This window comes from Panthera pardus, unplaced genomic scaffold (genome assembly GCF_024362965.1).
Source record: "Panthera pardus isolate Hobbes unplaced genomic scaffold, ASM2436296v1 HiC_scaffold_15, whole genome shotgun sequence".
NCBI classification, from domain to species: domain Eukaryota; kingdom Metazoa; phylum Chordata; class Mammalia; order Carnivora; family Felidae; genus Panthera; species Panthera pardus.
This window is the reverse complement of record NW_026526710.1, coordinates 60,583,616-60,599,089: the sequence shown is the minus strand read 5'-3', so window position 1 is coordinate 60,599,089 and position 15,474 is coordinate 60,583,616. Positions and strand designations below refer to the sequence as shown.

Genomic DNA, 15,474 nt, shown 5'->3' with positions numbered 1-15,474 from the left:
GCTCCAGCAACTTTGGGTGGCTTCAATATCATGCCGTGTCTGACCACCTGGCCTTTTCCCAGACTGCCCTTTCCGCTTAGAATCACCTTTGTTCTCATCTTCCGACTTCCATTCTCCCCCATTTACGTGGCCGGCACGTGCCTTCTCCATGTCCCCTCCTCTAGGAAGCCTTCCCAAGACTGGGTCACTCTTCCTTCCTGTGTGCTCCCATAGCACCTTCAGCATCCTGTTGCCCTTACAGGATTCCCCGCTAACTGGTCTGTCGCTCCCTAACCTGAGAAATTTTACTGTGGAGCCCTCGGGGCTGTTGCCCATGCTTCTGGCTTCCCTCCTTCCAGGCATCGTGTAGGGCGCACTGCCCAGCCCCCTGAGGGTGAGTGTGGCATGTTGGTAGTTCTGGCCAATGAGTTATGATCTCAAGTAGGAGGCCCTCGAGAGCTCTCTTTTTATCTCCAACCCAATGACCCACAACAAGAGATGGCGGGTCCTTGGGAGCCTGTGTTCCTAAGTACAGCAAGCAAAGCTCTAATGCCAATCTGTGGTGGGCATATAACTCTGGTGCGAATAAACCCTAGTTGCTTTCAGCCACTGTGATTTTGGCTTTGTTAACACAGCACAACCTAACCCAGACTGACCGAGACGCATACCTCATTCATTTCTGTATGCCCAAACACCTGGCCCAATTCCTAGCACAAAACAGATACACAGAAAATAATTGCTATCATGGCTTTTTCTTGACTGTGAAACGGGCCTCAAAGACCAGGCAGATGTTTCAAACCACACCACCCCCGTGTCCCTCGCTTCTTCCCTGGTGATATGGGACTCTCCATGGAGGTGCCCAAAGTATCCTCATACGAGGAGGTACAAATTCCAACTCCTCTGACCTTCTGACAGTTCAGACAGGTTCCTGGATGGATCCCAAGTTAACCATGAGCTGCTGTCACCCACTTTCCCTGGCAAAGGCTCTGCTGAGCAAGGGAAACTTGTCACCCACTGCCCTGCTTATTAACTTGTGAAGATTCCTCTCACCTCAGGCCACCTCCCCAGCAAAGCATCAGCGAGGACCCTTCCTTATTCTAGGTTACCACCCTAGCTTTGGGAAAAGTTCTGAGGGAAAGACTGTCCCCATTGCTTCTTCAGTGCCTGGCCCGGTGGCCCTTTGCTCTTGCCAGCTTGCCCTGGGCTCAAGCACACCTCCTCCCTGTCCCCTGAGCCCAAGAACTGCAGAAGCTAAAATGCACAGGCTCACACAGAGGTGTGAACACGGAAGGCAGCACCCTGCAGTCAGTCTGCGAGGCCTCGGACAAATGCCGTGAAATCGCTGGTGTTTTTGGACCTCGCACATGCAAGGTGGATGCAGGTCATAGGTGGAGGTCACAGCCACAACTGCTTTATCCACACGAACCTGCAGCCCAGACTTCCCCTCTGACCTCTCAGCTTTCGGTCCTTAAGGACAGTGAGTCCCAGATGCTGTGAGATGATGGGTGTTTCTTTTCCCAGGGGACCCAGCTCAAGGCAGTGCAGAGCAGCCAATGGGGTAAGAGGTAGGCACAGTGTGTGAGGCAGTCACAGATGAGACCCCAGGGGGCAGGGGTACTGGGCTTCTCACCGCCGAGTTGATGTTCCTGGGACCACAGGTTTGCACAGCCCCAGACTCAAAGGTTTGCTCTCTGGAATCCTTGTTCTTGGCCAGGCTGGTGTGGGGCCCCCACTTGTCCAAGAAGTCTCTGCACGTCCCAAGGGTGCCTGCAAGGAGGAGCCCGTGGCCTCCCCCCTCCCCCCACCGCCGCCACATTTGTACATGGTTCTGTACTTCGCGAAGTCCCTTCACATCCATTATTTCTTCAGATCTTGATAGTCCTAGCAGCCAGGAGGAAAGATTATTGTCCATGTTCCAGAATGGACAAACTGAGACTCAGAGAGGTAAAAACATGCCCTAGTCGACACAGCAAGTCAGAGCCTGGGAGCCCCTCTGACCAGTGTCTTGCCCGTTTTATGATGGCGTTCTATGTAAGAAAGGGCCAGAACTTGTCTGTGAGCTTCACGCTGAGCTCACGCACACACGCACAGACACGTACACACACATACAGATTCTTTCAAAATGCTGGTCCCAGTGATGGGGGCTCTGGGACAGACATCCACGTAAGAAACCACTGAGCCTCTGTGAATGGGGTCTGGACTCCCTTTGTGGGGGTTTGCCTGGCAAGGGGCTGCCAAGGTGGCTGGCAGCCAGGAAGGGCTGTCCCAGCCAAGCCTGGCATTGGCCTTCGCTCCTCATGCTGTACAAGAGGATGCCAGTGGCCAAGGGGCTCCTCACGGTAAACATGTGGCTGCTGGTGGGTCCCGAGGGCTCATCTGGCTCAAATTCTCATAGTTGGACTCCTGAGCCTGGGGCCTGTGGACAGGAGAGAGTCGGTTGACCACCCGATACAGAAGTGGGGTCATCACCAATTGCCCAAACCATGCCCCAGCGACGGGCAGGAAGGAGAGACGAAAGGGGATTGGGGCCTATATCCAGCAGGGCTTGCGGACCAACTAAAGGGTGGAGGAAGGGTAGGGGCAGTAGCTGTGGAGCGGGGAGGAGGCTAACACAGGGGAAGGCAGCCCAGACCACAGAGGTGCTATCTTCTCGAAGGGATCTCATTGGTGGCTTCAGCTGTCTTGTGTCACATGCCCTCCAGACTGATCTCCCGGGCTTGGCCTCCTGAGCTCCAGCTGCTCTCCTGACTTTGACTTCTCCCCAGGGACATCTTTACAGGCATCTCGCACCTACATGTGAGTGCTCCCATGATCCTCACCACCACCCCCTTCTCTCTCTCTCGTCTTCATCTTAGTGGCACCCAGGGTGACAGCTCCAAACGGGGCACCCTGGCTGCCTCCCTCGCTTGTGCTGCCCACCTGGCCCTATGGTCAGCCCTGCTTTCCACCAGTCCCACCTCCCCACCTCCACCACTCGACCTCCTTCCTTGTGTCAAGCCGGCCTCAGCTTTGGTCAGCAGTCACCCCAAAGATCTCCTGGCCCCCACTCTTGTTTGGATGGGGCCACCTGTCTGCTTCAGTGATTTCTCATCGGCCCCTTTCCAGGTCGCCCCTGAGCCTTTGACTTGCCCAGTGACTGCCTCCCTCCCCTGGGGCTCTGCTGCATGGCCCTGTCCATTTCCTTCGCAGCTCTTATTTTAGAATCTAAGATGATCTTGTTTAGGTGTTTATTAAATTCTCCACATCATGTGAGTTTTCTGAGGTCAGGGAGTTTTGCTGTAGCGTTAGCATCCAAAACAGCGTCTGGTACGTGGTAGGTACTCAATAAATATTTGAACACTCAGCTTTCTGATTTAGGTGCCTTTAGCAAAGAAAAGGGACATTGCACAGGTTTCCAAGAATGTGAGGGATAGTTGGCCAGGCAGCTGGAGAGAGGGGACTGGGCTGGCATTATGGTTTTTCCAGCCCTCAGGGCACAGGCAGGGATGGAGTTATCGGAATGCCAGGGCTTGTCCAATGGGCCTGAAAGGCTGTGTTCCGCCTCCCCGCTCCCCAGCATCCCAGGCACACTGCCCAGGGTCAGTGAATTGGATTCTTTCTTCTTCAACACAGACTTCCACATGAGCAGACACTGGGAGAGAAGGGGAGCCTGGACACGAGGGTCAGCACTTCCTAGATTAAACCCTCTGAACCTCTAATGGCATTTTGTTTGTGAAACCTTCAGCTTTGGGGGAGAATCAGTGCCCCCAGGTGGCTTTTGTGTGTCTGCCTGTTCTACAATGCTTAGGAGAACAAGAGGAGACACAGCCTTGAGGAATCACATCTAGGTGTGGACATAAAACAGAAAAATGGCCCTGCAGCACCAGGAAACCAGGCGCGTCTGGGAGAGATGCCAGGGCGAGGCTCAGACTGTAAATGCTGGGGGTGGGGTGGGGAGAGCAGGTCACCGTGGCCTGGTCAGGCCAAGAAGGACTTGGGAGACCGAAGAGGAAGGCTTTGGAAGGCCACAGGGAGGGTCTAAACCCTGGTCAAGGTCCAGCCCCCAGTCCTGCCCTTTGCCGTTCTTTATCCTTACGGCACGAGCCTTGGGAAGCCTGCATGCCTTGCTTGGCCAGTGGGGACTAGAGCCGGGTGGGTGAGGGCAGGGTACTCACCGTGGTGGGGTGTCCTGGGCAACTGGGTGCTCTGTGTAGGGACAGAGAGACAGAGAAAGAGAGAGGAGAGGCATGAATCTCCATGGTCGTCGCAGGCTACAGGCCCTGGCTGCCCACCCTACCCCACTGTGGAAAGTGGTCTGAAGGGACGTGTAACAAACATTAGCTCGCAGGGGGTGAAGTGGCCTGGCAGATGACCAGGAGTTAATGAGGAGGAGCATGGAGTGAGGAGCGGCCCGGCAGAAAGACCCGCCTTTCTGAGGACCGTGCAGCACAGAATGCTTGGTGGGTGTGAAGAGCCAGCAAGACAGACGGCACAGCCACAGGAAAGGAGGCAGCAGCCAGGGCAACTGTGACAAATTTTGGATTTCATCCCAGGAGAGACTGAGGCCGGTGCTGCTGACCTGGGCCTGAGAGGCTCTGGGAAGCCCCTCTCTGGGGCATGAGCAAATTTCCCAGCCAGCTCAGCAAGAGAAGCGTGGGGTGAGCAGCAGCTCCTGAGGACACCCTGTTAGCTCACACTTCCTCACCTCTGTGTTTGCTGTTCCCTCTGCTGGGAACACCACCAGCTCCTTGTTTGCTTTTCTGAGTTAGCTCTCACCTTCCCTCCCAGGGAAGCTCTCACCTTCCCTCCCAGATGTCCCACCAGAGTGAGGCCTGCCAGTCTGTGCTTGGGTGGTACCTGGGCTCCAGGACAGCCCTTCCCCCTGCAGACTGGGCACCTCTTACTCAGCTCTGTATTCCTAGCACCTACACAGCACACAGTAGGTCCTCAAGATGCTTACTGTAACATAAAGGAATGGTGCTATCTGGGAAAGCCTCACGTGTGGTGGAGTCATTTATGGGGTGCCGCCAAAAGGGCGGCGCTATACTTTCTGGGTCTCTATCTCTGTGCCTCTGGCTAGAGGCAAGTTCAGTAACCTCTCTGGGCTCTGCTTCCTTGGTGTAAAACAAGGTCCTGCTAGTTCCCACCTCCTGAGCTTTACGCAGGGAGAGGAGAGTGAGTTGGAGCACGGGTGCAGAAAGTCTGTTTGGGCTGGGTTACGCCAGGTAGTCAGCCGGGCGGCCTTACTTAGAAGGAGAGCCCCTGCCCCTCACACCCACCCTGGCCCGGGGGTGCACCCACCTGGGCGGCGGCGGGCGACGGCGCGGGCGGCCAGAACGCCGAGCAGCAGCAGCGCCTTGAGGCCGAGCGCCCCGAGCGGGAGGGCGAGCGCCGAGGCCCCGGAGGCGCCGTGGAATCGGAACAAGTAGACGCTGGCCTCCGCGCGGCCCAGGCTGTTGGACGCCGTGCACGTGTAGCGGCCGTCGTGGACCAGGGCGGGCAGCTCGGCGGTCACCTGGTGGCCGGGATCCTGTCTCTGACCCGGGCCCCGCACGGCGGCCGAGCCGTTGCCCAGGGCCGGGCCGGACCAATCTAGGACGGGCGGCGGCTCCCCCTCGGCCGTGCAGAGCGCGCGGAAGGAGTGCGCCGGACCCGGCAGCACCGAGAGGTTGATGATCCGCGGGGCGGCTGCGGGCAGCGGCCAAAGGGGTCGAGGGAGAAAGCGAATCCTGGTCAGAGCAGAGGGGGGAAAGGGCAAGGGCAAGGGGGACCCCTCCCAGTCCCGTTTAGTCACCAAGAGATTTGGGGGTGGTTGGCTCAGAGAAGAGGGAGTAGGCGCTCTAGCGCCACGGTGCCTGGGTCCCAATAGAGATGTGGCCTTGGGCAAGTTATTCCGAAGCTCCGTGCCTCAGTTTCTTCATGCGTAAAATGGGGATCGTTTTCTTTATGGGGTCGTTGGGATTTGGCAAGTTAATACATGTGGGGTGCTTGGATTAGGGCGTGGCCCATTAGCAAATGCGCACTCAACGGTCGTTATTGTTGCGGTAGCTCAGGGCTGGGGACTGTCTGCTGGTAGGGGTTCAAGGGCACTTCCCACTCCCAGACAAACTGTCAGTGGCAGGGTGGCGAGGGCCCTGGGGAGAAACTGAAATGCACTCGGAGAGGCAGCCCGGCCAGCCCAAGGGCACATGGGAAGTTCGTGGCAGAGCCAGACTGGAGCCCAGAACCGGATCCCCACGGCAGCGGGGTGGGGCTAGGATATTTAAAAGCTCCCCAGCTAATTCCAGTGCACAGCCAGGGTTGAGAACCACTGTTCTAGGGACCGGGGATCCTGGTGCCCACTTCTTTATGCCAGGGTCTAGCAAAATACTGGACACTGTGGGCTCCCTGGGCATCCCCCCCCCCCCAGGGGGCTGCGGGTGCCCTTCAGTGCACAGAGCACACATTCCATTGCAGCCTTTGCCGTATTCAGGATGACTGTTCGACTCGTGCTTCTCGCCCCCTAGACTGCGAGCTCCTGGGAACATTCACTCTCTGCGCGCTTCATTACAGTGCCCATTCCCGGGCCCCATTCAGCCCTTCTCGGAGCAAGCGGTCTGCATTTTTAACTAGTTCCCATGTGGCTCGTAGCCATCGCCAGTGAGCACCCCCCCCCCCCCCCCCCCCCCGCCTGCCCTAGAGAGATGGGCTGTGCATTGCTCCCCTTTCTATGCCCCGGCGGGCGCAGTGCCGGCACCCGGAAAGCCCTCTGGACGGGGCGGGGAAGGGGGCCGGGACAAGGGCACGGCGCTCACCGGTCACGCGGAGCCGGATGCCGTGGCGGCTCTCGTAGCGGTCGTGGACGTCGCCGGCGAACTCGACGCGGCAGAAGTAGCGGCCGTCGTCGGCCAGGGCGAGGCGCTCGACGCGCAGCGACAGGTCGTTGCGGCGCGGGTTGCCCAGCAGCCGGAAGCGGCCGTGCAGGCTCAGCGCCGTCTGGCAGAGCTCGCTGCCCCGCGCCGCCGCGCACCGGAACACCTGCGGGCCCGCGTATGCCTCGCCCGCGCGCCAGATGGCCGTGAGCGGCCCGTCGTAGTGGCGGTGCGGGTGCGTGAAGGTGCAGGGCAGCACGGCCGCCTCGCCCGCCGCCGCGCTCACCTCGGCCGGCACATGCATGGACCAGCGCTGCGTCGGCGCACCTGCGGGCAGGCGGCCGGGAGCGTCAGCCCTGCCCTGGGGCCGCGCCGGCCGCCATCCCTCGGACTCTGGGGGGGCGGGGGGAGGGGAGTCCCCACCGGGAGGTTTGGAAACCTTAAGACTCTGGGAGCGTCTCCCACCTGGGGGCCCAGAAGCCCACCCCGTGACCGTGACCCGAGAGGCATCTCCCGGGACCTTGTCTCCCCGGACTCTTGAGGTGCCTGGGACTATTTGCCTCATTCGGGCGGTCCCACTTCACCGACAGGCCCCTTGACCCCATACTCTTCCCTAACCCCTGCCCTGCTGGAGAAAAGCCCTGGATTCCATGGTTACATTACAGTCCCAAGACCCCCGCGGTAGTGATAACAAAAGCACTTACTGTGCACCTCCGTGTCGAGCAAGTTCCTGGTAGTATCTCTTTTAGTTCTCACAAATGATCCTAGATGTAAGCACAGTTATTCCTGGGTTGTATGTAATAAACTGAGGCAAAGAGAAGTTGAGTGATTACATAAGGTCACACAGCTAGGAAGCAAAGCCGGAATTCAGACTCAGGACTGCCTGATTCCACAAACGCATGGAACCTTGGGGCTCATCCAAGGAGACCAACACTCCCATTTACAGAGGGGAAACGGGCCTTGGCAAGGGATGGTATGTTTTGAACTTAACGTGTTGAACGCGGTGAGATTCTTTGAGAATCCAGGTCAACCGAAATGGGCTTCCCAAAAGGCCGGATGAGCTGAGAGACCAAGAGTGGTAGACCATTGCGCTGCCTTCTTGCTCTGCGCAAGCGCGTTTGGGCTGTTTCCTCACCTCCTGTGTTGCGAGCCTCTGAAGTATGGTTGAGCTAGGGTCTGGAAGCTGTGCTCCGCCTTCAGCTTGAAGATGACGGGAGAGCCTCTGCCCCTTTTGTTGCATATGTGTGCTGCTTTGGGGAAGGGGTGAGCAGGTGGGTGGGTGGGTGTTGGACCTGGGCCTTGGAGGATCAGGATAGGGGTGGTGTCTCCCTGAGGAGGGAGGACAGGCTGCTAGTTCTACCCAGCTACAACCCTGAATGCAGTTCACAAAAGGGATCCTTAGAGGGAATAATATACCCACTCTGGTATTTCCCAAGAGCTTTGTAATTTACACAATTCTTTTGTATACATCATGTCACATGACCCCCAAAACACCCTAGGGGAGAATGACTCTGGGAACTATTGTTATAGATGCGAAAATGGAGTCCCAGAGTCACACAGACAGATGATGGGAGAAACCCAGCTTTGCTGACTCCATGTCCAGTGCTCTTTACTCTTTGGGGGTAGCTCATGTCCTGGTTTGGGATCCCCCCGGCCCACAGCCAGTTACCATCCGTCCTCCAAGAAGCCCATCCCATCTATGAATTATCTACAGGTCAGGACATTTCTTCTGCATAGAACCAACATCTGCCACTACCCACATGACCCTCTTTGGAGCGTGCACATCCTCTCACGGTGATGGCCCTTCTGGGACCCCAGCATGGCTATCCTGGACCCATCAAGTCTTCCCTTCTCTGGTGGAAGTCCCGGGGCCTCCCCTGCTCCTCCCCTTCCTCACTGCCCGCTTGGTGCTCTCCGTGCAACGTAGTGTCCTGAGCCGGGGACTCCAGGTATGTGCTGCAGGGGTGTATGTTGCACGTGTTCCTGCAGGAGTGTGCCGCGGATGTGCACTGTGGGGGTGCTGGGCCAGCAGAGTGGGGTACGAATTGGGTTGTGCGAGCTTTGCCTCGTATAAAATGACACTTTGGGCTTGTGCCGAGCTTGCAATCCAGTAAAACCACAAGTTCTTTTTTCACGCGATCTGCTTATAAGCCAAATTTTGTTTCCTCTAAACAAGTGGAATTATGCTTTTGAACCCAAGTGGAGGACTTGACATTTACCTCTACTAAGAGCTTGTTTGCTCAGTTGTTAATAATCAAAGGGCCTAGTTTCAAATCTGAGAAACCCTTCCTGAAGGTTTTGCTGGTTTACTCAGTACCTCCAGCTACAGAAACGGTTTCCCCACTCTTGAGGCTCAGTCCCTGCCTCAGTTTCCCTACACTTCTCACCCTCTGTAACCTCAGCGTCTTTTGAGCTTCTGCATCTTGCAGGCATCCTGGAGCCAGGTACTGATTCCCCAGAGGTATTTTTTTTTGCTATTGTGCATTCATCAATTAGGAGGTGTTTATCAGACATGTCCCACCCTAAGCCAGGCACTTGGATACAAGCCAGGGTTACAAAGATCAATAGGTTACCTTATCAGCCTGCTGGAGCTCACCACTCAGAAAGGGAGACAGATCTGTGAACACATAATTACACTACAGCCTGCCAGGTGCTCTAATGAGGGACACGAACAATGTTCCCTCTGTCTGAACAAGTTTCCTGGCTCATATCATTCACCAACTTCCTCCCAGTCATCCCCAGGTCTCTGCTGAGTCTTCCTACAGAGGGAGGGCTTCCTCGAACCCCAAGGCTGGGTCTGGCACCCTTGCCTTCAGCCTCTGGCCTGGCAGAGGTACATCCTCCAGGCATCCAGAAGCTCTGGGAGGACAGGGACCACGTATGTGTGGTCGTATTTGGGTCATCACTGCCTAGCATGGCACTTGCCACAAACCAACTGATGTTGAATTGGATTGCTGTAGAAGGGCGGAAGGGAGGGTAATCAGGCTGGCAGGGGAGGGTGGTGTGGCTGGGGGAAGAGGAAGAGGTGTGCAAGTATTAGGCAGCGAATGCTTGGAGGACCAGCAGATCCTCGAGAAAGAAGTGGGATTTTCTAAGATTTGGTGTAGATGGAAGGTGCTCTAGGCAAAGGGAGGTAAGGACATGAGCATAGAGATTGTGGGCATGACGAGATAAGGGAGCCAGAGGACACAGTGCTTTGGGTGCTCACTGGGAGATATTCCTCATTTCATTTCATACGTACAACGACCCAATGAGAGACTCGCGATAGCCTCTTTTGGGGAAGAGAGAACTGAGGCTCAGAGAGGCCACGTGACTGCCCAAGGTCACTTGACTCACCAGAAGCAGAGCCAAGGCTTCCCCGTTGGTGGCTCACGTTTCTACTCTGTCCTGTGTGCTGTGTCGCTTGGGGATGACAGTCTAGTTTGGAACATCCTGAAGTGGGATACAGATGGTCTGCCATGGCCTCTCCCTCCCTGGGGGCTTTGCTCTAGGAGCAGAGAGGGCACACAGAGGCCCTTTCAGCCAGTGTGAGGATCTTGGCTCCGGTTAGGGGGAGATTTGTGTTTCCTGTTTACCTGCTGGATGGTGTTTCAAGAGGAAAGCACCTGGACTCCCTGTTACATGGAGACTTTGGACACATCCACTCAGGGACTCAAGGGGAGGGTGGGAGGTCCTGGCAGGAACTGCCCAGGGAGCACATGCATTTGCTTTGGCAGGAATCCAAGCTCCCCAGCATCCTGTGACATTTGTCATTCCCTCTGGCAGCTCATGCCCGTCTTTAGGACAAGGGAGGGATGACTCCTGAACTAAAACCATGCCCCCTTATTGTGGAGTTTCTAATCTCCTTGCCTCAGGACTATTAGCCTCTGGGGACAGCAAGAGACCCACATTCTTCTCACTGTCCACCTTCACCACTCAGTGGTGGGCCACAGGGTATGCTGGCAAGCTTTCCTGCTTTGGCACAGCTGGACCTGGGTGACAGTTTCACTTGTGGTCATTCTTTCCTGGGCTCTTATGAGCACCCAGTCTGAGCCTGGCACTGTTCTAGGCTCACTCACTTATGGGTGATCTTTGGGCAGGTTACTTACTGTCCCAGGTCTCAGACTCCTCTGCTGCAAAATGGGGCACCTAATACCTTCCTCATGGGCTTGAAGGTTGAATGAAGTCACACGTGTAGCTCGCCCAGCAAATGCTCAATGCAGGTCAGCCCCCTTCTCTCACCAGCCCTGCCAAGGGAGGGTGCATATGAGGGAGCAGGGTGGGGGTGCTGAGCAGTGGCGGGAAGTGCTCTGGGCACACACCTCAAGCCGATGCAGCAGGGGTGAAGATAGGGGACGCTGACATCGCACCTTTGGCAGCTCAATTTAGCATCTTAGGGACCGTGTGGGCAGTCAGGGCGGACCGTGCCTCCCAGGGGATGGCCACGTGGTGCTCAGAGCTGGAGTCCTTCAGACCTCCCCAGTGCTGCCGCCCCCTCGGCCCCATGATGGCTGACATCACCAGCAGACGGGCAGCCACTCTCATGAGGCCAGCGATCTGTAAGGGGGCCACCCTCCTTGGGGACATTTGGCATGCTAGCAGGGGTGTTCTCAGGGAGTGACTCCGGCGGTAGCCTCTTGGGCATGGTGGCACCTGGAGTGTCAGGAGAGGGCATTTGAGGGCAAGGGGAGATGTTCCTCTTGGCCAGCAAACCTCACCAGGGAGGTGTGTGGGTTCAACTGGGGCACACTGCCTTCCGTCCACTTCTCTCCTGCCTGCGTTTGCTCCCAGCAATTCTTTTTGGGGCCTGTGTGTTGTGCAGATAGGTTGTCAGTGGAGAAAAGGGAAGAAAGGGCTGCAGACTGGGGAGGGGGGTGGAGTGACAGAGAAAACAGGAAACCCATCTTTCAGTGTGAGCTGGACCAAGAAGTTTCTAGGGAAGGGATGAGGAGCAGGGATGCATGAGGGAAAGGCCTGACTGTTCTCCTGACCTCGGGGTTATCCAGGCTTCTCCCGTAGCCTTGCCTCTTGGCCACACGGTTGTGGACGTGGCCCCGCTTGCCTGAGCTACAGATGGAGAGCCTCAGCTGACCGTGCCCCGTGGCCAGTGTCTGCCCCAGGGCGCTGCTCTCCCAAGTTCCCACTCAGCCTGTCTCTGCCCGTGCTCCCCTGGCCTTCTCAGGGGGTCGTGCTCCCTGTCAGTCCTTCTCCACCCCAGGTGGGACTTCTCAGCCCAAGCTACTGGCCACAGTAGCCGCCAGGAGCAGAAGCATCATCCTGGCTTGGGGAACTCTCCCATTTCCCCCCGGACCCATGACAGCAGCCCATCTCCTCCTTGGCCTCTCCCCGCACCCCATGTCCTTGCTCACTACTGAGATTTGTCTTGCCTTTTGGTTTGTTTTGCAGCAGTGGTTCAGAGCTAATAAATTCCTTTGAGCACAAGCTTTGCTCTGGACTCCCCACCGCTGCATGTGGATGGTGTAAAGGTTGGGGCTTGCACTCAGAACCCTCTGGTTCAACCCAGGCTGTGACAGCCCAGAAAAGTTACTCGACTTCCACTGGCCTCCCTAAACAGGCACAGGGGTCCTTGCACTGCAGAGCTGGGGTGAAGAGTAGATGAGCTGCTTGTCAGGGCCTGACAAGGAAGCCCTTGAGGGTGACAGCGACTATGATCGCTCTACCTACTTATCAGAGGCTTGTGGACCAACTGCAGAGTTGTCCAAAGTCACCCAAATGGTCAGAGCTCCCAGACCATTGTTCTTTCCACCTGTATGTTCCCTGGCATCTCCAGCTTTCTGAAAGCAGATCCGTGGGGAGCCAGACGGGAAAGACAAGAAGACAAGGGAGAGTGTGTGTGTGAGCCCCTGGGAGATTAGGGGCTGCCCCAGGGCGCTGGGTGCTGAGGATGGGTGGCATCGGTAAGAAGAAGGGCACAGAAAGGGGGGGGGGGTTCCTGGACAAATTCCTCCCACTTTGTTTTTGCCAACGGCCTGCCCTGGCCCTATGCTCAGAGATGCAGCTGGGGGGCAGAATGTGACACGTGGGGACCCTGCTCACGTAACACCTCAGGCTTCCACATTGCAGTCTAACCCAGCCCGGTCGTCCGGCCTCTTGCCCAGGCCTGGTGCCACACGGAGAGGCTCATAGGTGAACGGTACCAGAGGGGTCTCAGAACGTGCGACCCTGCTCACCCTAGTTCCGTGAAGCAGCTGCCAGTATGAGAAAAAGGGATCCCCTCCCCAAGACGCCTCAGCCTCCCTGGGTAAATCTCAGTACATGGCAGGAACACTTGCGTGGTTTAAGTTTTGTTCTTGGACACGTGACCGCTCATACTTCCTCTAAGTGTTTTTGTCTTTGACTGATTCATAGCCCCTGACCCTCAACAGGAGAAAAGAAATAAACCAAAACAAGCACCCCCCACCCCCACCCCGCCAAAGCTAGCCTCTCTCAAGGGTATGTGACTTCAACAAGATTTCCTTGCCATTTCCTTGCACAATCACTGAGCACCAGGACTGTGCTGGGGGCTTTTATATACATGATCTAATTATCCTTCACAGCACCCCAAGAGGCACCGGGGACCCCACTCTGCTGATGCTCAGAGAAGTTAGGCAACCTTCCCAGGGCCACATAGGTAGTAAATAGCAGAGCCAGGATTTAAAGCTGTGTATGATGTCAACACTTATGCCTGAACTGCTCTCTTATCAGCCCAAAATCCGGGCAGGGTCACCTTCTCCAGCCCCCACCCTCTAAGTGGCACCCTAAATCATCCCAGGGAGGCAGCCGAGTTAGGGCACTCTGGGAAAAGAAAGCCTCTCCCCTATCAGCCCCCACTGGAGGGCTCTGTCAGGGGACAATGGGCAGTGCAGGGTGGGGACTGGGGTCGGTCCAGTCTAGAGCCACACATCCCAGCCCCACCCTACACCACACTTACCAATTAAAGTGGCCAGCACTTCTAAGAGCTCTGTAGGCAGGTGCTCTTATCCAAACCCGACCTGAACTGGACTCTGCCTCTGTTGAATGCTCAAGAGGAAGGAAAAGGAACCTAAGGTGTGGGAGTGTATAATCCAGTCATGGAGACAGGACTCCAAACAAGGAATGTTGCCTAACAGCTTAGAACACCATGATATCAGAGATCACTAATGTGGCACATGACGGCCAGTGGCCATGCACATGGAGGCACTGACGCTGAGTCCAGGGACATATCCACAGGAGGGATGTCGCAGGCGGGGGTCCGGGAAAGGACTGAGGTTTGGGCCAAGGGGCTCGGAGGATGGCCTTTGTCATTTATCCCAATTACCCTCAACTATGTTGAGCATCAGAATGACCTGAGAAGATGGTTGAAGATTCAGACTTCTGGGCCCTGTTGCCTGATATTCTCATTCTGCAGGACTGGGGTGGAGCCCAAGGATCTGCATTTAAACAAATACTCTCTTCCCACTGAAATGCTGCTACCGATGGTCAGTCGGTAACAGAAACGCCGTTCCCAGGGACACGAACTCACTGAGCTCAGTGCCAATGACGTCGTTACCTAAGCCTGCGGCAAAGGGTTCCCATTCACGCCTTGGGGTTCCCCCTGGGCGGTCAGGATGCCCTCTATCGGTTGCCCTGTTCCCCATGTGAAATCACCCCCACTCTTCCCCCAAACCCGTTTTCCCTCTGAGCTGTGCCCATCGTGACACAAAGCACTTGGATGACCGCAACACCCGAAGTCCCTTCAGAGCCTGGACTGTCCGCGCCAAAGCTTGCCCACTATCTCCTTGGATCCTCACAGCGGTGGCTGAGCCGGTGGCCTTTCTACAGGTGGGGCTCAGAGAAGTCAGAGGATTGCCTAAAGTCACCGGAACCCAAGATGACACCCGGGCTTGAACTTGTGGTTTCTGTCAAAGCAGCTTCCCTAAGTGCAACCCGGTTGTCCCAAGTTCAAGGAGAGAAGACTGTACCTAAGATTCTGTGAGCATCTATTCTGTTCTGAGCAGGGGCCACAGAGAAAAGTGGGAAACTTACCTATAGGGAGGATGCCCACCAAGCAGGCCAGGAGCCGGAGGGACCATTCCATGCTGTGAGTGTCTGGAGACCCCAGACCAGCCCCACACTCGCCTGGGCCACCAGCGAGAAGCCTCCCTGATGAGGAGAAGGCAGGTGAGGGGGTGGGCTGCGTGCCCAGGCCTGTGCCCCTACTGGGCTCCAGGCTCCAGGGGAACTGGGGAGAGGCAGTTGGGCAGTCTGGATATGATCAGATGAAGCCCGTGGGGTTTAGTCATGTGGAAAACCAACAGGGGAACCACTCAGATGATTTTCCAGGACAGGAAACAGAGAAGCACTTGAGGAAGAGGAAGGACCCTTTCCTGGGGCCACTGGTCCCTTTGAAAAAAGCGCTGCTCTTTTGCTGCCTGCCCTCTCTTCCTCCCTTCTTCCCTTCATCCTCTCTCTCCCTCTACCCGCCTCCCTTCCCCCTTCCCCTTCTCCCTTCCTTCCCTCTTCCTCCCTCTTTCTACCCTCCCCTCCCTTCCATCTTACCTCCCCTCCTTCCCTCCCCCCTCCTCCCTCTCTCATTCTACCTTCCTTTCTCCCTCCCCCACCCCTCCTCCCTCCTCCTACCACCCTCTTCCCTCCCTCCTCCTTTCTTTCCCTCCTTTTCTTCTCTACATTTTTAGTGTGCCAGCATGGGTTTTCATTTTGATGAAGC

At 56.5% G+C, this 15,474-nt stretch overlaps 1 protein-coding gene across 3 annotated transcripts; it reads right to left on the bottom strand.

The window, feature by feature from the left end:
- Window positions 1-712: 712 nt before the first annotated feature.
- Window positions 713-14,945, bottom strand: SIGLEC15 (sialic acid binding Ig like lectin 15). Of its 3 annotated transcripts, none has more exons than XM_019464164.2 (6): window positions 14,793-14,945; window positions 7,514-7,573; window positions 6,753-7,136; window positions 5,260-5,646; window positions 4,134-4,164; window positions 713-2,395 (listed from the first exon to the last, which is right to left on the bottom strand). In XM_019464164.2, exons 1-6 carry the CDS (start codon window positions 14,842-14,844, stop codon window positions 2,314-2,316), a joined length of 996 nt encoding a protein of 331 aa, XP_019319709.1. In that variant the 5' UTR covers window positions 14,845-14,945; the 3' UTR covers window positions 713-2,313. The 3 variants fall into 3 exon arrangements, with proteins under 3 accessions (XP_019319709.1, XP_019319710.1, XP_019319711.1); XM_019464165.2 differs by lacking the exon at window positions 14,793-14,945 and adding an exon at window positions 13,720-13,969; XM_019464166.2 differs by lacking the exon at window positions 14,793-14,945 and adding an exon at window positions 13,720-13,968 and having other exon boundaries at window positions 7,514-7,595.
- Window positions 14,946-15,474: the final 529 nt, after the last annotated feature.